The 22,313-nt window shown below is 36.6% G+C and overlaps 4 protein-coding genes across 4 annotated transcripts; 3 read left to right on the top strand and 1 right to left on the bottom strand.

Annotated features, from left to right (window-relative positions):
* On the top strand, positions 1-3,059 carry LOC129290619 (UV-stimulated scaffold protein A homolog). Its single transcript, XM_054927447.1, has 2 exons — positions 1-358; positions 1,061-3,059. Exons 1-2 carry the CDS (start codon positions 167-169, stop codon positions 2,822-2,824), a joined length of 1,956 nt encoding a protein of 651 aa, XP_054783422.1. The 5' UTR covers positions 1-166; the 3' UTR covers positions 2,825-3,059.
* Positions 3,060-6,173: 3,114 nt separating this feature from the next.
* LOC129290620 (E3 ubiquitin-protein ligase SINAT5) lies at positions 6,174-9,508 on the top strand. The gene is made up of 3 exons (XM_054927448.1): positions 6,174-6,716; positions 8,156-8,542; positions 8,764-9,508. The coding sequence occupies exons 1-3, from the start codon at positions 6,519-6,521 to the stop codon at positions 9,124-9,126; spliced, it is 948 nt and encodes a 315-aa protein (XP_054783423.1). The 5' UTR covers positions 6,174-6,518; the 3' UTR covers positions 9,127-9,508.
* A 1,066-nt stretch (positions 9,509-10,574) lies between these two features.
* Positions 10,575-15,824, top strand: LOC129291809 (uncharacterized). Its single transcript, XM_054929336.1, is given in 6 exon segments — positions 10,575-11,815; positions 11,818-13,296; positions 13,533-14,167; positions 14,267-14,476; positions 14,747-14,964; positions 15,105-15,824. Coding segments are annotated over 6 exon segments (3,462 nt in total). The 5' UTR covers positions 10,575-10,929; the 3' UTR covers positions 15,139-15,824.
* A 1,423-nt stretch (positions 15,825-17,247) lies between these two features.
* LOC129291811 (phosphatidylinositol 4-kinase gamma 4-like) lies at positions 17,248-20,342 on the bottom strand. The gene is made up of 2 exons (XM_054929337.1): positions 18,415-20,342; positions 17,248-17,886 (listed from the first exon to the last, which is right to left on the bottom strand). Exons 1-2 carry the CDS (start codon positions 19,789-19,791, stop codon positions 17,500-17,502), a joined length of 1,764 nt encoding a protein of 587 aa, XP_054785312.1. The 5' UTR covers positions 19,792-20,342; the 3' UTR covers positions 17,248-17,499.
* Positions 20,343-22,313: the final 1,971 nt, after the last annotated feature.

Here is a 22,313-nt window from a genome sequence, read left to right on the forward strand (position 1 = left end):
CGAGCGGAGAGAAGAGAGGAGGCAATTCCCGCACGGCACGGCATGTGAGAGTGAGGCCGCGCAAAGGTGTCCATGGAACCGCGAACTTCAAATTTAGGGTTCTTTTGGTAATAAAATTCGACATTGAAATTTAATGAATTTGTGAATCGATCGGATTTGATCGTCAATGGAAGAAGAGGAGAGAAGGGATCGGGGAACAAAGGCGAGGTCTTTGATAGAGAAGGCCACAAACTCGACTTCTCCAGAGGTCGATCCTCGTCTCCTTCGGGCCATCAAGTCGGTGGTGCGAAACTCGGATTCGGAGCTCCGAATTGCTGCCGAAACACTTACAGACCTCATGAAGCGAGACCACTCTCAGGTTCTCATACTTAATTTTGCTGTTTTGCGGATGAATTATTTTCGTTACCCAAGGACTCCCCCCTTGCCCCCCCCCCCCAGCCCAAAGAAAATTTTTTTCCGGGTTATCCAAGTCGGGTTGAATTCAGTTTTGGCGGTTGAATTCACGAGAAAATGTTTCTCAAATTTAAAACTTTAGCCGTGAACGTTGGAATCCATGTGTATTTTGGGAGATTGGATATTTAAATATCTTGCTTGTCTTCTATTTGAATAAGCTTATCATTCTCAATGCTACTATATGATGAGATATGAGTGCGTTTATCGTTTCATGATTAAACTGTCGTTTGTTGTTGACAGTCCACAGGTTCTGAATTACTGGATGAATAAGCTTAAACAATCTTCCGATCATGAATTAATTCATGAGGAATTTGAGTTATCAGTCTTCAATTGACTCATGAATTGAGCATTCTATCTGCCGATCCCCAAACGATGTTGTTTGTAGAATACAAGCTCTTGTCGTTGTCTTTCTTGTCATTTACTATTGCAATCATTGTCGAGTCACTGATCAGAATTACAGGGATTGGTAGTACATAGCTTAAACTATTTGGTGCTCTTCTCAGGGGCATTTTATTAGTTATCTACATTAAAGGTTTTAACTTTTGAGGTTACTTCATCATCTGAATACTGAGAAAAGGTTTATGACCTCGATAGATATATGTTGCAGGTTAGGTACCTCACACTTCTAATAATTGATGAACTGTTCATGCGATCAAAGCTTTTTAGAACCCTTCTTGTTGAGAATTTAGACCAGCTACTGAGTTTGAGTATTGGATTCAGACGAAATCTGCCACTACCTGCACCCCCAGCTGTTGCATCTGTTTTACGTTCAAAGGCCATTGAATTCTTAGAAAAATGGAACCACTCCTTTGGGGTTCATTACAGGCAGCTCAGATTAGGGTATGATTACCTAAAGAATACCCTTAGGCTTCAATTTCCTAACATACAGGCGAATGTGGAGCGGATGCAGCAAGAGAGAAGGGAAAAAGAGAGAAGATCTAAAGAGATTTTGTTGATCAAATTTGAACATTTGAGACAGAATTTATCATCAATAAAAGGAGAAATAATATCCACAGTGGATGAGATTGGAGAGTGTTTGGAAATTTTGAACGCAAAAGAGGAGTTTATGCAGGATGATATCTTAGATGATGAAGTAGAAGAGTTCCGTCCTTCTGAGCTGCAGCAGATGCGTCTTGATGCCATAAAAGAAGGAGAGAAGGTTAACGAGAACAGTGATAACAAGGTGATTTTTGATGCTCTGAGGGAATTGTACAAGCTTTTAGTGACAAAGCATTTGATTTCGATCCAAGAATGGATTTCTGTTCTAGTAAGGGTTGAAGTAGCTGACAATAGATTTAGAGATTCCACTTTGAAGGAGTTCATTGACATTTGCAATCGTCTGAAATCAGTTCAAAAGAAATGTGAAGAGGCTGGATGTTCTCTTCCAAACACATCCAAACATGGTGAGGAAGAAGATTTTTGGGAGGAGGGTGAATTTGTAGCTAATGAAGTTGCATCTAGTGTTCCCAAGAACAAAGATAAACATCTTGACATGGTATCTACTTCCCAAAAAGAGACTGATGGTGCTCTGAGTTCAAGAAATAAAGAGTCTAACAGCTCAAACACCAAGAGCTTAGCTCATGGAAGGAATGAAGTAGACTCAAACTCTCCGAGGAGCAAACTTCTAGCTGAAGCTCCTGTGGTAAGGTGGAGTTCTCATTTGGATGATTGGGGCTCAAACAGGGTTTTTATGGCTAATCAGCGGGGCTTGGAGCTTGATAATCACTGGGGGCGGGTGGAGTCTGATGTTGTTATCCCAGCAGATAAAATTGCTGAATTGAATGTTCATGCTGCATTTTATGAAGAGAAGCAAGTGGAGATCCAACCATGTCGTGCTCCTTTGAGGAAGGGGGGGCTCTGTCAGAGAAGAGACTTGAGAATTTGCCCATTCCATGGACCTATCATTCCTCGGGATGAAGGAGGGAAGCCACATGATCAGGGCCTGTCTGAACACAAGGTAAATGTTGATTTGGGTACTGATTTGGCAGAGCAGTTGGCAAAACAAGCTGTGAAGAATGTTCGTGAAAGAGATAAAGAAGTGGCAAAGAAGCGACAAATTGATAAACAGACACTGAAGCGTGCAAAACTTGCCAAAATCCGGGAACACAACGAATCAGTTTTACGGGATGCAGCTTTGGCTTCTACTTCGAGATCCATGTCTCTTGGGCAAGATGGGGATGTGATCAGTGAAGGGAACATATCTGCCAGAGACAACAAGCGAAGTCTTGCATCCATGCTTCGAAAGAAAGTAACATCAAAAGACAGAATAGCCCAGAAGCTTTTGAATTCTCAGGCTAGAGATGCTACTGTTAGGCAGCACGATGCTAGTGAGGATGCAAAATACAGAGAATCCTTCCCGAACCAATGGTGAACTGGGTTCATTTTGAGCATGTAGGATTACTTTTAGTCAAACTTCAGGATCAGATACATTGAGTAAAACCTTGTCTTGTTGAACTAAGGAAATTAACTGATTTATGCAACTGTTTATCTGTACATTCATTCCTTTATAGAGAGTGACTTGGCTCGCCAAGGAATAAGAGGATACGTTTTGGAGCTAGTCGCTGTAATACTTTTTCCCCAGTATAGTCCCACAATTTCTGCAAGAACCTTTTGTGCATAATAGGAGCCAGATGACTGCAACTTGGGCTACTTATTTGAAGTTACAAATTTATATTGAGATCATATTGTGGTTTTTGGGAAACTCTTGGAACCACAAACTGCCATTTGTGATTGAAACGCCTTTGTTAATGCCTATGAGGAAAAATTAGTAAAGCGAAAATCTTGCTCAATACATGCAAATGTAAACTCTCAGTATCCAGTCCAAGAAAATAAGAAGTCTGAATGAGCAGCTATGATAAATGGCAAATCCAATATATCTTCAAATGAAAATTTCTAAGTGGGGTTTTTAGCAGTGCCAAAATTATCATAAATTAAGTGATAACATAAGGGCACCTCACCTAGTTTACCCCACATTTATAAGCCTCCCACCTGTCCTGGTGGTGGTGGACTTTATGAATTGGTTATTGCTCAGTTCCTTCCACTATCCCACCATCAAATGGTAGCTGCTAGCCAATCAAATAATCACGTTAGGATTCTCTCTTGCATCAGAAAGTCTCAAGTAGCGCGCGACCGCGCACCCACAGAGAGGATAATGAGACTCATGGGTGGGTTTCACTAGGTCTTGCTGCTATTTCTCTTCTGCAGATCTCAGAATTTACTTGATATACAATCAGTTTAAGTCAAAACTTTAGAAATTTACTCCATCCTCTAGAACTACTTCTGCTGATTCCTATACTTGATGCGTGTTCTTTTCTAAAATTTGCTCATCCACAAAAATTTACTTCATCTGCAGTACTAACAAACAAAAAAGCAGAGAAAGGTGGTGTATAAATAGAGAAATAGTAATATGCCGTTGGTAATGGTGCCAAGCTGAAGGTTTTGCGTTTTGGTGGTTTTGGCCCTTTTGGGTTATCAGTTGTGTTGTGGCTCACAAGAGTATTTGTTTGTTACTTTGGGAAGTAGCCGAAAGTAGGAGATTTTATTTCACCGAATCTTTCGTACCACCTGTCCTGATTTTGGCACTCAAGTAACGTTGATTCCAAGTCATATCTGATGCCTATGTTTTGTCTCACGCCTCTCTTATTGTTCATATCATATGTTTGCACATGAAGAAGATTAGTCCTTAATTCATGTGATGTAATTTTAATATGTTATCCTTTACGATTTTATATTCAAGACTCGTTCACCTCGGACAAGATAGATTAACATCATTTGAAAAATCACATGTACTTGGAATATATAATGCTGATACATGTTGTGTATAAAACGTAAGAATCCTGTGCATAATTATTTAAAAGGTCTCAATTTTAACTAGTCAAATTTTGTTTCGTTGATAGAAAGAATGTTCATCACTTATATTTCGATTGTTCTAATGCAACTCTTAGGATCAGTTACAATTTATTCTCTTATATATAAAATAATAGGCCAATTTGAGAGTGCATATCTAAGACTGTGATTGATGATGTACATGTGATTTAACTAATTTTCTTCGTTATTAAAATTTAATTAAAAATTGTAATGCAGTTAATAAACCTTAAAATGATAACAGGATGTGCTATACTGTAGAGCTGACCCGTAAAAAGTTATTAAAATTTAAAATAAGGAGTTCGGCGAACATCTACATAAGAAAAAAGTTAAAATTTTCTAAAATCATATATAATCCAAAAAAGTAAATTGGCTGTTTTTTTTTTTTAATGATAGTCGCATTTATAAACAAACAGTAAATGGACAGTGAACTAATAGTTAATTGTCATTCTATTTTTACATAATAAGTTGATTGAAAATCCCCACGACCCTTGTGGAATTTGAACAACGAGTGGTGCTGAAAGTCTTGAGCATTATGATAAAATGAAGAATGTTAAAACTGATGACATTTTGTTAAAAAAAAAAAACATTGATGACATTTCATTAGATAAAGTTTTGAAGTGGAATTATTGAATTGACTTTCATACCAATTCAAAGTTTAGAGGCAGTTCATTTTGACTCGGGCTTTGGCTAGGATCAAGTTTGAAGCACTAATCAGCAAGCTAGTTATGCTAGTCATTTACATCCTATTTTGGGGCACAATGTTGGGCTAATTAGCTTGTTTTTTGCAATTACTCTCCAGTTTAAAAATATAAAGTATTTATAATCTTTTAAGATGTAATTATTAATTTTTTTAAAAAGTATACCTATTTAATAAATCATTTTATATTCACTTAAAAATACCTTACATTTTATAATAAATAAAGTAATTATTAATTGGCTTAATTTAATTTTTCATTAAATTGTTTTGATGAGATTGAACAAGAGAGCAGTTCAATTCTTCCTTGTATATATTTATGCTTCCGATGCTGCATAAAATAAACAGAAAATTTTCTCCTTCTTTTATTATGTATATGTATTTTTTTATTAGAGACAATTTTAATTTAAAACATGATTAATGTTAAATGCAAACATTTCTCTTAGTAAAAATTAAGCTTTTTTTGTCATATTTTGATAAATTAATTCCTTTTGCTAAACGTAATTCTCATTGATAGAATTCTTTTCCTTTTAATATTTCTCCTATCAAGTTCTGTTCAATTTTATAAAATTATTTTCACAAAATTCGTCATATCCATATTATAGAAGGATGACTTGGGAAAAATGAATGGAAAGATGAAAAGGATAAACTAAGAAAAAAATATTTATTTAATAACTCTAATTCAAGCTATCAAATAAGAATAAAATACATATAACGAATGGGTAAGTGGATCTAAAAAGTTTAATTTTCAAAGATGGAGACATAATAGAAGCATCTGACAAACATGTCAAACCCAGCTAATGCGCCGGGGAGGGGAGCTCTGTAACATAAACAAAAAAACATATATAATTTTTATATAATTTTTAAAAATAGTTTTTATTTAAGGAAGCTCAAATCAATCAAAAATTATCCTGGCTCTTTAGGACCAAGCATGTCATCAAGTCAAGGCTATGTTGAGACCAAAAACCTCTCCCAAAACTAAATCCAACTAATTGGAATCTTTAGTGTTAGGTAATTAATTATCTCATGCTTGCACCATGATCACAGTAATAAAGAATAATAGTGAAAGTATAAAACTCCATCATCTACCTGTCCCACTAGTAAATCACTGCTCTTATTACACTTATGGGTGCCAATCCCAATAATAAGTGCCTGCCTGCCTTCCTTCCTTCCTTCCTTCCTCATCCTGCTCTCTCTCTCTCTCTCTCTGCTTTTAGTGAAATCCCTTGAATTTTGAAATTCCTGTTCTGTTGCTGGAAGAACCCCAGAAGAAAAGCATCCAATTTGCGCTTTTTTTTTTTTGATTTAACAGTTTAAAAATATTTCCCCCCTTCATTTCTTCTTTTTGTCTTCTAAACTACACGTTCTTTCCCCAAGTATCGTGAACTCTCGGAGACTCGGGCCCACTTCGATTTTCTTCTCGATGCCCTTTTTGGTTTGCCCTCGGGTGTTTTGAATTGGCTGAGCGATTCGAGGAAGTTAAACCCACGATCGAACTGATTATATGTCTTTAGGTGATAGAATGGAATCGACTAGCCTTGATAGTACTGTATCATCCTTGACTATGGATGATGATGAGCATATTCCCCATCAGTTTTCCTCTATCACGAAGCTGCACAACAATGGTCCTGGTACTACCAGCGTCCACGAGTTGCTTGAATGCCCTGTCTGCACCAGCTCCATGTATCCTCCAATCCATCAGGTCTTTTATTTAATCCATCTGCTTCGAGGGTTCCTCCGATCCTGCTTTCTCTTTTTGTTAACTTGATACTTTGTTGCTTTCGGTGTTCCATTTATGCGATTTGCGTGTTTGCTATCTTATTTGCTACTGTTTTTCTTTAGGTTATTAATTTAGAAGTTTTATTTATTTTGTTTTATGTAAACTGTGAGCTTAGATCATGGTTGCATTGGACATCTTAGGTATTATGATGGAGAGAATTTGCAATTGGGGGTAGGAGTTATACGTTGGACATTGTTGTACGGATCTTATGTTTGCTGGTATTTCAGTTTTAAACGTTGATTATTTTGAGTTCCTGTGGATTTTATTTCTGCGGTTGGTTGAAGTAAGGATCCTTAATTTGATTTTTGCTTCTTGCAACATCACGACTTTTCAATGTTCAGGTGATAAGTTAGAGTTTTATGATTAGTTGATTACTAATGGGAAAAGTTCGAGTCCTAAAGATTGTTTCCTGTTCATCCAGATCTGTGGAATTTCGTCAATTTCATAATCCCCTTGGTACTGCCAGATGAATTCTTCTCTTAGAAACCTTAATTTCATGGCAGAGGCTTACCTCTCTTCAACCCGATCATATTAACATTAGCACGTTACCTTGCAAAAGAGTGGAGGGAAAAGGGTTATTCCTGGGCTTTACCGTAGGTAGTTTTATAAGGGGTTTTAAAATTAATGCATGCTTTGATTTTGCCACCCCTGTTCCTGTGCTGTAAAGAAATTCTGTTAGATGGTTGATTGATTTTTCTGTTTAACGGCTAAGAGTTAGCCGTGTCCTTCACCTTCCTTGCTCCTGTGCGTGGTAGTGACCCTGTGAGTTATAAGTGATGAGTAGTTACATATTTCTGTGACTTAGGTTCTGTGTAGACAGCACTTAGCGGCTGTAACATTGGCCTTCAGCTCCCTGGTTCACAGTTCATGCCAAAGCCAGACTTGATCTGATGATATAACATTAGAGTGTACTGTGCAAGAAGCTAGAAATAAGGATGCGAACATTAAGTGGGTCGTCATACCAAAGTTCAGAATCCAGCATTATGAATCAACTTACTTCTGCGCAAATATCTTAGATTAACGTTCTGGTTATTACTTTCGCTTAGAGTGTGTTGACATTCTGGTTGTTTCTTTAGCTTATAGTGTGCTGAGGTCTATTTGAGCAAATGATGGTGCATTCCTGTCAGATTTTTCTCTTGGTGTAAGAAGTAATGTGAGCTTTGGAGTTTACTTAAAGCTCATGTGACTGCTTCAGAAAAGAAAATATGATACTTAAAACTATTCAGCAAAGGAGAAAAATTGATCTTTAAAACTATGCCTTCTGGTTCTTGTAAGGATGCATACAAGTTGATAAATGGGATCAAGGATGTCCATGATGCAGTAACTGATTTTTTTTTTTTTAATCAAAATTTGTTCTGCAGTGTCACAATGGGCATACACTTTGTTCAACTTGTAAGACAAGGGTACACAATCGATGTCCGACTTGTAGACAGGAACTTGGGGATATAAGGTGTCTGGCGCTGGAGAAAATAGCAGAATCACTTGAACTGCCTTGCAGATACGGCTCTCTTGGTTGTCCAGAGATATTTCCCTATTATAGCAAACTCAAACACGAGGCTATTTGTAACTTCAGACCATACAACTGCCCCTATGCTGGATCAGACTGTTCTGTTGTTGGGGATATTCCATACCTTGTTGCTCATTTACGGGATGACCACCGGGTTGATATGCATTCAGGATGCACATTTAACCATCGCTATGTCAAATCTAATCCTGTGGAAGTAGAAAATGCTACATGGATGTTAACTGTAAGTAATTGTAGGTCCAGGAAATTGACCAAAACAAAAAGGAAGTTACAGAGGAAGAAGAGATTTTGCATAGAGTTTCCCTCTTTGGTTCGGTTCAAACAATGTTCTCTGCTATGCATTTCTTGCTCATATTCATTGACATAATGCTGGCATGAGAACTTGTATAGCTTAAGATATAATCCAAATTAATAAGCAGTTGTCTCTGTCATTCTTTCTGGCAGGTATTCCACTGTTTTGGTCAGTACTTCTGTCTCCATTTTGAAGCCTTCCAGCTTGGCATGGCTCCTGTTTACATGGCATTCCTCCGGTTCATGGGCGATGAAAGAGAAGCTCGGAGCTACAGTTACAGCCTGGAGATAGGAGGGAACGGACGAAAACAAATATGGGAAGGAAGCCCAAGAAGCATAAGAGACAGCCATAAGAAAGTTAGAGACAGCCATGATGGCCTTATCGTGTACAGAAACATGGCACTTTTCTTCTCAGGCGGGGACCGGAAAGAGTTGAAGCTTCGAGTCACCGGAAGGATATGGAAAGAACAGCAAAACCCTGAAGGTGGAGTGTGCATACCCAACCTCTGTAGTTAAATGGAGATTCAAGTAGTAACGTGATTGCTATCTGTAGATAATTTTGGAATGAACAAACACTTGGATAAAATTTCCAATGTGTTTGCTCTCAGATTCTCTAATAAACACATGACATCTAATATAATCTTTAGCCCAATCAGAAGGAAGAAAATGTACTTGTTATGTTTTTATTGGAGAATCTGATAACAAACGCATAAGAATTGTACCCAAGTGTTTGCCCTGCTGAAAAGTGTTGCGTTACAGCAGATGATGAAGGTTTAAACTTGAAAAAATAACACATCTATAGTTTATTCCTCCTCTCTTCTGGATTCATATCCATGATGCTGTAATCATATGCTAAATTCATTAAGAAGCTTTCCCTCACCCTTCCCCACATATAGTATCTATATTGGTATTGCCGCTGGCTTTTTGGGCAAGTATCCATTGGATTACATTTGAACTAGAATGCTTGAGAAACTGTTTGCTTACACAAGACTTCCCTCCACTAGTTTTTTAATAAATCAATTATATATTTACATTGATAAATTGGACTACTGGCAAAAAAAAAAAATTGTGTGCTCATAAAATATGGAGTAAATTTTTTGAAAATTTGGGAGTATAGTTGGTCTTGTTTTAATATATAAAGGATATATCGTTAAAAACTTGAAAATAGTTTGTCATTGATCTGTAATGATATATTATTGATAAATATAATAAATGTTTAATTGTTTGTTTAGTTTAATCTTATAATATAAGTTTTATATACAAAAAAATTACTTATACCCACATGTTTATGCATAGAATAAAATATAATTATGGTAGTACATAGCTAGGGGTTTTGTTAAGAAGTTATATCTTGCATCACAACTACTTAGTTTTTTTCTCTTAAAAAAATATGGCTACTGACAGGATTAATTCAAGCAGACTCAATTGGAGGTAGTTTTTTCAAATATTGTTTGTGTGGGAGAAATTTTAATTTCATTCTTTTAAAAAAACTAGAGCCTGAAAGTGGCTTCCAGAGTCAAGCAATCAACCTTTCACTTCAAATCTTGAATCCTAATATTTTAAAAAGAGAAAAAATAATTGTTAATTCTTGTATTTTACTCATATTTTATTATAAATTTTTGTATTTTTTTATGTATCAAAAATAAAAATTTAGAAATTTAAAATACCTAAAAAATTGTAAGGATTAAAAGTTATATTTTTTCTTTTAAAAATAATAATGTATAATCATGAATAAATTTATCTATATAAAATCACTGAAACGAAAAAATGATTTGTCTACAGATAAATTCGTCATTTTAATTATTAGTGCTAATGAAAATGAATAAAATGACTGTATTTTGAATAATGATAATTCACATATTAATTCTCAGTTTGAAAAGAGGAAACCATTTCTTTTCTTTTGTTTTTGTTTTTTGGATACAACGGAAAAATCGGAACCATTTCCGCGCAAAATGGAAAGACAAGCATTTGCAATTCGTACAACAAAAATGAAAAATTTCCCAATAATTATGACAGAACGATTCATGCCTGGTGCTTGCTTTTTTTTTTTTTTTTTCCAGGTAATGTGACGTGTCTGCCCTTCGCAAAGGCCGAAGGGCAACAAACGAGGACGGACCGTTTTTGCCCCCTTCGCCGGAGCTTTATAACTTGTCTATTCTCCGAGGTTTTAGACCTCGACGGCGGTTTCTGCAAAACCACTCTCGCCTATCGCTTCATCTCACTCAGTTGAATTTACACTTGTTTACACTTGCGTAAAAGCTTATACCATAGTTCTATAGCTAGGCAATTTTCTCGTTTTTTGCTTCTCTATACTCTTCGATGAGAATTCTTAATGTTTCAACCCAAAATAACTTCCCAATTCTATCTGGAATCCCAATTTTCTACCATATCAAAGATTTGAATGGAAAACTTTCTCCTAAGCACATAGTAACCAGCTCTAGATTTCACAGAAATGCATTTCCAATCTATGTATCTATTTCCAACCGCAGAAATTTCCGAACTTGGGTGCACTTCGGCCGACCCACCAAACGCCGCAACTCGCTGAGGAACAAACTCCTTAAGGACCATCAGGTGCGTCTAAATGAGGATCTCACTGACCCAAATTCTGATATTCAGTACCCGCCCTCTAGATTTAGTGACGTAGGCAGTTTAGAAGAGAACTCGAATAATAATGGAATGGAAGAAAAAGCTGCTGCTAAGGGAGTGTCTGATCAAAATAGGGTTGCAAACGTTAGGGTAGAAAAAGCAAAATCGAAACTTTTGGGTGAATCTGTTTTGATGGATAAATTGGAGAAGTGGGCAGACCAGTACAAGAAGGATGTTGAGAATTGGGGCTTAGGGTCTTATCCAATATTTACAGTTTATCAGGATTTTTCAGGGAACGTTAAACACGTCTCGGTTGATGAAGGAGAAATATTAAGGAGGAGCCAAGTTCAGCCAGAAGAAATTGAGGACTTTCCAGAAGTAAATTACAAAATATTGTCTGCCAAAAGACTGGCTAGGGAGATGGAGAATGGTAATAATGTCATTCCAAAAAATAGTTCTGTAGCTAAGTTTGTGGTTCAAGGCAAGGAGACTGGTTTTGTCAACACCATTCAAGGTTTTGCCAGTCAACCGGACTTGCTTCCCAAGCTTTCAGGAGTTGGTAGCCGAGTGTTGTGGGTTTTTGTTTTCATGTGGGCGGTGAAAGAACTGTTTACTTTTAAAACAAGGAAACTCAATACACAGAAATGGAGAAAGAAATGATGAGGAGAAAAATTAAGTCACGAAAGGATAAAGAGATGTTGAAGGGCACTATGGATGTTATTTCAGAAGCTTCAGAACCACCAATGTTACACGTTGAAATGCCCAAGTTAGATAAGGAAAAACTCAAGAATAATATCATGAAAGCGAAAGCTTCTGCTGATGAAGTTTTAGTTGGGAATTCATCCTTTAAAGCAACAGCCACCTCTACAGATATGACCACTAAAGTTCAAGAAATCAGAGATATGGCCAGGCAGGCTCGGCAAATTGAAGGAAAAATTCATTCCTTAGGTGGCAGGGGTAGGGAAATGGATGACTTCATTATTGGAGAAACTTCTGTGGAAGGCGTGCACAAACTCAGTGAAGAGGGTACAAGTTCAAGTAAGCATCAAAACGATGTTGTAAGGAAAACAGTTGATATAGATGGAACTCTACGAACACCATGCATGGATGTTATGGAAAATATATATAATTCATTACCACACAAGGTAGTTCTTGAAGATGGATGCAAGCTGGAAGCTTCAAATGTAATGGATTCAAATGATAAAAAATGCAATAAACAGGAAACAGAATTCTCTCAAAGTACCGTGCAGCCAAAGGATGAGGAAGTCAACCAGCTCCCAGATACAACCGTTGATGATTCATGCATGACTAAAGAAAGTTTTACAAACAATAAACCACTGGTCATAAGATCAGTGAAGGAAGCTAGAGCTTACCTTTCAAAGAAACATGACAAGCAAGATGTTGGATCAGAATCCAGAGTGCAAATCATGCGTGATAATATGGACGATTTGAGATCTGCAACTGATATTGATTCTAGGAGTCAAGAAAGCCAACTATTGGAGATGAACACTGCAGTGGCCAGAAATAGTGCTTTAGTTGGGATATCAGACTTAAAGCCTGCCGGAAATGCTGGTGAAGATTCTAATCAGAAGGATAAGGAGTCTGATATATTGAAGAATGATCACATCAAAGATTCTGAGGTTAAACATGAAGTGGGAGATCCACAGAATTCTGAGACCTCTTTAGACCATGAAGTTAATGGTGTCAACACAGAGACAAATCTGTCAGAAAAGACAGAAAATTGGTTGGAGGAGAACTTTGATGAAGTTGAGACCATAATTAAGAAAATCAGAGCTGGATTTAGAGATAACTATGTGGCTGCGAAAGAGAGGGTTGATCAACCTTTAGACATTACCGAGATGGAACCGCTTGAAGATGATGGAGAATTTGATTGGATGCAAAATGAGCATCTTAGAGACATTGTCTTTAAAGTCCGTGATAATGAACTGGCTGGGCGTGATCCATTTTATTTGATAGATGATAAAGACAAAGAAGCATTTTTCAGAGGTCTTGAGAAAAAAGTGGACAAAGAAAATAGGCAGCTTTCTTATCTCCACGAATGGCTTCATTCAAACATTGAAAATCTTGATTATGGAGCAGGTAGTATCTAATTTTCAACAAGCGTATTTATGTAGAATCTAATGAATTTTTTTCTAAGTAAGCAACATCCTTTTTGTTGTTGTTAGTAATAGTGCATGAACTGGAAAATAGCAATTAAATGCTCCTGGATTTCTTATACTAGTAATTTGTATGATCAAATTTTTAATATTTTTTAGCAGCATTTACTTGTTGAAGCCCCATGCTGATGGTTCTCCTCTTTTCTTTTCCTCCTCTAGATGGAATTAGTTTGTATGATCCACCAGAGAAAATCATACCACGCTGGAAAGGGCCCCCAGTGGAGAAAATTCCTGACTTCCTCAATGACTTTCTTGAACAAAGAAAGAAAAATTCCACCAGCAAGATGGAGCCTGTGAAGAATGAAGAAAATGGATTTACTAAAAAATCAGTTGCTGCATCTTCTGATGAAAACGTTAAAGACTGTGTAGCAACCAGGGATTCAATGAAAATTTACGCTAAGAACAAGAAAAATCCAAAGACTGTTGTTGAAGGAAGTGATGGTTCTGTTAAAGCTGGCAAAAAATCAGGGAAGGAATATTGGCAGCATACTAAGAAATGGTCCCAAGGGTTTTTGGAGTCTTACAATGCCGAGGCAGATCCAGAAGTTAAATCAGTGATGAAGGACATTGGGAAGGACTTGGATCGATGGATTACTGAAAAAGAAATAGAGGAGGCTGCTGAACTGATGAACAGGATTCCTGATAAGAATAGGAGTATTTTAGATAAGAAACTCAACAAAGTTAAGAGAGAGATGGAATTGTTTGGACCACAAGCTGTGGTGAGCAAATATCGTGAATATGCAGACGAGAGAGAAGAAGATTACCTATGGTGGCTCGATCTTCCTTATGTACTGGTATGCATATTGTATTTTTAGTTTTAAGGTAGTTGGCTAGCATATCGTCCTGCTCAAGTTTTTTAATCTCATTTGATTTATTTGTTTATTTTATTCCAGTGCATTGAATTGTATACAATCGATGATGGAGAACAGAGAGTAGGTTTTTATTCATTAGAGATGGCTAAAGATCTTGAAGTTGAACCTAGGCCGCATCATGTGATTGCTTTCCAAGATGCTGGTGACTGTAAAAGTCTTTGTTACATCATTCAGGCTCATATGGATATGCTTGGAAATGGCCAGGCCTTCGTTGTTGCCCAATCTCCAAAGGTATTTATTTAAGTTTATTCATACTAAAGTTGAGGTTTCCATATATCATTTTTTTCATTTTTATGTTGGAATTATTACAGAGTTGGATAGAGAAAGCCTAAGTTCTGTTCATGCTCTCAGTTTATTGTCATTTTATTTCATAATGTGATATTATTAGTGCAACTTATAATCTCTCCCGATTTTAGTAATTTCAACTTTCATTTCTTTGGTCCATAAGGATATTTATTTTGAAATGCTTTCCGAGCTGTTTTTACTTATTACATGTCACAGGATGCTTTCCGAGAGGCCAAAGCAAATGGGTTTGGTGTTACTGTCATCAAGAAAGGGGAACTCAAGCTCAATATAGATGAACCTCTTGAAGAAGTGGAGGAAGAAATTACTGAAATTGGCAGCAAAATGTACCATGACATGATCATGAAGGAGCAGTCTGTGGATATAAACTCATTAATGAAAGGCGTATTTGGTTTCAGTGACCGCTCCATTAAGAGGTATTTGTATGTAGTTTAGTTTCACAACTTTGCGTGGTAGGCAATATAACTCAAAATACCATATCATGATCCACTTCTTTAAGTTCTCAGTATTTTCCATGCGGATACTCTATTTATTGGTGTCTTTCATCTAATAAAAGGTTGAAGAGAAAGACGAAGAAACCCAGAAAGTGATGATGACTCTTGCACTCGGCTGAGATTGACATTGTCGCCCTTTGAAGACAAATGCGGGTCTCCACAGCCAGAGTTCTACCGAGGAAAGATTCGTACTCGAATGGAATTTGATGAACACAGCAAAGGACAAAACTTTGGTTCCATTTTGAGATGTTTACTGCTGGGTTCTCCAATAAAAATATGACAAGTGGACATTTTTTAGCAATTTAGCACTAATGCTTGAGCCATTTAAACAAGTTTTTCCACGTTATATTTTTCTCAGAGAGCCTAATGCAATGCCTAAAGAGCATCAAGGAAATTTACCTATAGTCTGTCCCATTTAAATAGGGCTGGGCCTGTTGGTCTTCCACCAGATTGTGTTAGACCCTGGCGGAGCTGTAAAACATAGGTCATCAGTTGTTTAGTGGCTGAGAAGAAGGAAGCCATTGCCATGGTAGGAACCTTCAAGCTTTCCTGTACTTATTATGCATCTAAATTTTTGCCTCGAGAATTGTCTGCACTGTTTTTAGTTGAGAAAATTATGGCTAATCAGCTCTTGTATCAGTCCTGTATAGGCATTGCTGTTAGTTATAGATGGAGAGGTCCTTTTTGTTATTGTACAGAGGATTATGCTTGTGTTATGAACTTATCATGGATCCACAGATACTTATATTCATATGAAAGGGGGAAAATCAACCTTTTAACAAGCTATTCCTGCTGATATGAATATTGCAGGAAGTTGATTCTTTCCATATATATATATATATATATACACACATTCTATATCTGATGCGCATTTAAAAAGAGACCATCCAAGGAGCTGAGTTGGTGGTTGAGTTCTTACTCTTCATACAAAACCATATTTTGCAATTTTCATACATACGTAATTGCTTAGATGCTTTCTCGAAGTAGTTCCCAGCCCATGTGCTGACTTGATAATTTTGTGCCTGAATCATAAATTAATAATATTATGGTCCCAGTTCTGAGTAATTCTTTGCTCATAAAGTCCCCGATGCATGCATGGTTGCTGGAAGGCAGAGAAGTCAAAACTAGGCTGCAAAGGGGCCAGCAGCCGAGCAAGATGCCTCCCACGTCCTACTTCATTTGAAGAAAGAATGGCAGTTAAGAACCCATGATTTATGTTAACGATAGTTACAAATATAAAAAATGGAAATACGTTTATAAAAATCAAGCATCAATCATGGTTTCAAAAGATCACTACTCATACTTTTCTTAATTTTTTTTTTTTTGTTTTTCTAGAGGGTACAAAGATGTTTTATCAAGAGACAGTAATAGATTTAAAATATCTCTAAAACATTGGGAAGATTACTTTGTATATGGTTAACTTTTCAGAGCAAGAGTGGTTACTTCGTAAAAATATTAGTAGTCCTTAATTTTTTAAATTTATGTTTCCTTTATATAAGTTATGGGTCTTTTTAACTTCCATTTTCCCCATCGCTTGCGGCACTGTCTTCTTGCCAGTATCTTTGCCAAGTAACATATCACAAGCAATAATCCTTGTTCTTGAACCTTTTTTAGCCGACCTTGTTCTTGCACTTTCAAAAAAGCATTTTCGCATTAACCAAACAAAAAAAAAAGTCAATAGTCTTCAAGCATTTGTCATTATAATTTCACAATAAAAAGTCATTTAGCAATTTTGTTTTCTTTGGACCAAAATTTAACAATTTTGTTGAATAATAGTAAAATAGTGCAATAGTCAAGCAATGCTAAAACGGTATAGAAAATGTTCGCCCTCATATTTTCTTTTACAAAATAATAACAATAATTTGATAATGAATATATAATTAAAAAACTTTTTTTTTTTTACCAATTAAAAAACTTACGATTGTTATTTTCTGAGCTACTACAATGCATGCATCACAATTTGATAATGAATACAATGCATGCATCACGATTGAAAAGAAATTTGCTAAGCTTGTAATTCTTTGTTGCTGTCTCATTCATCTGTCACATAAATAATTTTCAAAAGCCATGTAACAGATGCCAGAAAACTAAAATTAACACAATAGTGCAAGTGCAAGTGCAAGTCTTCTCCCAACTCCGGAGTTTCAAGTCCCAGCAAAAACAATCACACGGGAACTTTTGCAACGTAATTATACTGAACTACACTTATCAAACGTAAAGGATTCTTCATGCACCTCTGGAATTCAAAGTAAGGAAAGGAGTTAAAAAAAATACAAACTAGAATGAATATGTGAAATGTGCGATATGAAAATGATTCCAGACCTAGAAAGTCAATGCGATGAAAGAATTGTCATAACCCAGAAAGATCAATCATATGAGCAATATGTATGTACTGAAGCACATGTACAGAATAGACATTTGTGTACCAACTCTGGCTGATTCATAATTCAACTACAATCAAGAAGGTGCACTGGAAATCTCATCAAGACGCTGATCCATGATATGGGAAACAGTATCAAGCAGTGTCGCTTCGCTCATTCCTGGAAGAACAGAATCGAGCGCAGCTTGTACGATCTCCTCGATCACTGATTCCTTGTTCAAGGATTTTCTGCACATCAGGCGGCCAATTTCAAAGGGTGTCAGTCCTCTCTCCACTCCTTTTTTCAGAAGCATGGTTGAGATTCGAAGAATTCGAGCACATTCAATGGGGAGATCCCATCCGTGAAACTTCAAAAGGGCGATATCTTCGTCAGCATCCAGCAATTTTACGTAGTCAATAGTCTCTGGGGAGTAAGGCTGGCGAGCTTGTGGCCAATAAAGCCATTCAAAGGTGCAATCTTCAAACTGTTGAAATGGAAAAATGTCATGTGTTAGTTCAAAGTTCCATTGCGGCTTGTGGAAAAGCCAATTTAACACATCAGTTTGGTGGACCTATCCAAAGCACCAACTTTTGTCAAAGAAGATGAAAGTGATAAATGAAAGATTTAGAACATGCAAATGGGAAGCTAGCTGTCATGACTGTTTTAGGAAAATAACTACAGAAATCAGACTTCAGAACCATTTATTGAGAATAAAATGAAGTTTTAATTGATCTAACTACCAGCCAGGTCACCTCCAAGTTATCATGGAAATTGAACTAACATGTCATATAAGGCTGGAAACTATAGGATTATGATTATGCGATCTGGGGAAAAAAAAAAACTAGTCCTAGCCCATAATCCAGCATTTGGCCATAACAACAAAGTCCATAACCCAGAACGAGAGAATGAAAAAGTTTCCACCTCACAAGAAGGAAAAAAAAAAATCAATTCAGATAAACAAACCACCACATGCATTAAAACCCAAAAATTAAGCACAAGATAATGTACTTACACTTGTAGGCAAGCAGTATCCGTGATCAATTGGAATCAACTCAGCCTGGCCCGTTTCTCCTTTAGCACTGATCAGAATATTCCCAGCATGCCTATCTGCATTTGCCAGTCTTATATCCAGCACAGAAATTTTATGCACTTCTTTCACTGGGAAAGCCCCCGGCCCCATATCCTCGCAGCTCCCACTATTCTCCATGAACATCTGCAAGGAGCCAATCTTAGCAGTCATGTCCCCTTGATGGTTAAATCCATCATGGAGGCACTTAACTAGAACTGTGGGGGGTATACCAGCAAAGCCCTTCTTATCACCAAATAATGAGCGACGCCCACTAATTGGATGGTCCAAAATGTAAGCTGCAACTTCCCTGAATGCTCCTTGACCAACTCTTGTACCCTTTTTTAAGCCTTCCCCGTCCAATGACATTGGCAATCCACGAGGGTTATTCACAGCCATTGGCTCTTCATCAATAGGCTTAAAAACAGACACATACTTCTTCCCTGTTGAATCCATCATAAAGTAAGCTCCTCCTGTTCCCTCAGCTGATCTGACTGGATAGCTTCCTTTTTCTAATCCAGCATATGTTGAGTTAATCATATCACAAACAACTGAAGCTAATTCAACCTTAGGGTTAACAATAACTGGCTCCAAAAGAACGCGTCTGTCGGGAGCTTTTCTGGGCACAGTCTCTCTGAACACTTCTTCACCAACAGCATATCTGTTATTGCTTCGGTCAGTGTCATAATTTTTCCTATCGTTCAATTCTGTTGCCACAATGGACAGCTCAAGATTCTTCTTGACTGGTCTAGTCCGAACTTTCACAGATTTTTTTATCAACAGGTGTAGCACTGCATCCTTATGTTTGTGGCAGATATCGTCAATAAGCCTCTGGTCCTCGAGCTGCTCCCCATTACACAGAACTTCTTGCTGTTCAGGATCAGAGAACTGTTTCGCCCTTTTGGCAATCTGTTGCTTCACATACCCGACATCTCTACCTCGTTCCACATGAAACGTAAATTCCTTCCCACAAGAAGTTTTCACACTGATCGCCTGAAGATCTGACAATTTGAGCACCAAATGCAGAACATTTCCATCTGTTACCCCATAGTCCCGGAGTAAAGTATCACTCCGGGCTAGTTCACGGCCACCACAGACCAATTTTTGCTTCCTTGTTAAAAACCCATTACAATTTTGGATTTTGAGTTTTACAGACTCAATAGTCTCACACTCCAGGACACGCATGGGAGTCACTGATCCCGAAAAAGAGAGAAAGATAAAAATGGAATCGTCCAGGGACAAGTGTGATGGGCATCGGAATATATTTGGGGCCAACGGCTCGCTGCCAACCGGACTAAGAGCAGCCACACCAGTGGACGACATTTTCACAAGTGACGAACAATAGGATTAAACAATCGAAGTTTGAGGCTGTGACTTACGCCTGAACCTCAAATTCACAAGAAATTTCACAATAATACAGCCATCTCTGTAAGAATAGGGATTCTGGGTGACAATCGCCACGACCCAGAAGGAACTTCCAACGATAGAAATGAAATTTTTGACGAAAAAAGAAAACAAATATACAGACTCCCAGACCTAATTCCTCATTTCTTCCCCAAAATAACTAAAAGGGAATTCTCGCAATTAGATCAGGAATCGAACAACACGCGGAAACGCAGAGAGGAAAAGAGAGCAGACTCTTACCCTCCAAGGCAGAAGAAAGGAGAAATTTACCAGATGAAATCGATCCCAAGAAAATCGAAAGCTTTAGGCTCATCACCAATTATAGAAAAGCAAACAGAAATGGGTTTTGCATATTTGGAACAGATTGGAACGAAGCCTAAGGTTTTGAAGGTAGAGTTCTCATTCAAAGTTCGTGAACGGAGGAAAAATTTCCCATTTGACTCTGGCTGAGAAGCACAAATACGGAAGAAGGTGTAGCCGCCTGGCTTTATATAAGCAGAACGACCAATAGCATCTTTGCACGAAAAATCCAACCTTTACAATTATTAATGGGTCACCCAATCCTATTTTTGGCGTTTGTGGCAATGACGAAGCAAAGGCAGCAACTTGTGCAGAGGCGCGTCTTACAAGTTACAAGTAAGAAGTACTATTGTACTTACCCATATGCGAGGTTCGATATTTTTATTCTCATTTTATTATATTTCTTAAAAAAGGAAGCTTCTTAGCAACTTGTTCGAAGATGCCGTTGCGACTTGCGCGCTGGAGCCTGGAGTGGTCTCCAAGCTTCAATCCACAGGCACAGGGTGAGCTTGAAAATCTTTAAAAAAAAAAAAATCAAATTGAAAATATCGGAAGTGTTCATCCAGTCAGCGAGTGACACGCAAATGGACCGTTGTCATCCAATCAATTTGTGTTGCCACCTCTCACGGGCCACCGACGTTGCTACCTTGTCATGTGAAAAGGACTTTCGGAAAAAATTCGACTTTTTAGTTGTTAGATGATTTTTAACAAAACATTATTAAAGTAGGTTTGTTTTTTTTAACATTATAAAATGGATCCAAAGATTGACAGTTCCCGGAACAAGAATCCTTCAGTTTCAGTTGGGTTTGGTTCACAAAAAATATTTTGATAGAATGAACATAAAAAATGGAGATAAAAATAGAATAAAAAATAAATATGAGAAGGTGATGTTTAGTATGTATGCAATAAAAATAATTTACTATATGATAATTTGATGTTATAAAAATTAAATAATAGAGACAAGTAAAAAGACATGAATGCTTCTTTAGAAAGGATGAAAAATGATTTTTTGGAACTGAAAATCTTTTATGTTGGAATCAATGAAAATAATTATTTATTCAAATTTCAACCTTTATTTTTTTCAAGCATTTCAGTTTTTCAGCCGATATATTTATTTATTTATTTGAAAATATTGGCTCTTTATCCTCAATATTTTTAGAGAGGTTCTTTTCCTTTCTTTCAATTTCCCACTACCAAACATGCTTTATGTAATGCTTGGGAGATTTTTTAAGATAAAATGAAATGAGATGACTAAAAACCTTGCACCTTTATTTGAAAAAAAAAAATTAAAAGATGATGGAATGGCTTGAGGTGGCCTTTCAACTATTCCTTACCATTATAAATTCATTTTTCTTGACTTTCCCAATTTATAAGATTAATGATAAAATGCTATGATATAAATAATATTATTACAAAATTACTCTCATCTTTCTCACCCTCTCTCACTCTTTCACTCTCCTTACTGTAAAATTAAAAAAATATAATTATATATAATTCAAATATATTACTTTTATAATTATTTTTAAATAATGATTAAATAAAATTATTTATTCATTTAATAAAACTTTCAAACAATGTAATGTTATATTCCATTCTACTCCATCCCACTTTACCTCATTGTATTCCATTAATGATTGCTCCTTTTAGTTCCATTGATACTCTTAAACATACCTTTAAACCATTCTTACATGACAATGGGTGCTTGGTTAACATCTAATTATTGACCACAAACAGTCTAATTATTTCAATAAACATTGTTTTGAAAGGCTCAAGATCAATCATTCTATTCAATACTCTTCTAACCCTATTTATAGAAAAAAAAAGACAAGATTATTTTTCCTTATTTATAAAATATTTCACTATTTTTTATATTTGTTTTTACCCTTTTGCACTTATTAAATGCCAGGAAAGATTATTAAAAATAATTCATTTTGTTCATATTAGGAGTTTGAGATGGAAATTCATTGAATTTTAAAACAGATTTAATGAGATTAATTTTTTTTTCCAGCTTTGCTGTTTTGGTAAAGTATGCTGGAAATCATTTACAAATAAAATCAAATAAATAAAATATAAGACAATATTGTTTCAGGCCCAGAACGGCAATAGGACCCATTCGACGAAGTTCTTACCTTCTATAAATA

Source organism: Prosopis cineraria, unplaced genomic scaffold (assembly GCF_029017545.1).
Source record: "Prosopis cineraria cultivar Desert tree isolate PC_DT_omini unplaced genomic scaffold, ASM2901754v1 PC13, whole genome shotgun sequence".
NCBI lineage: Eukaryota > Viridiplantae > Streptophyta > Magnoliopsida > Fabales > Fabaceae > Prosopis > Prosopis cineraria.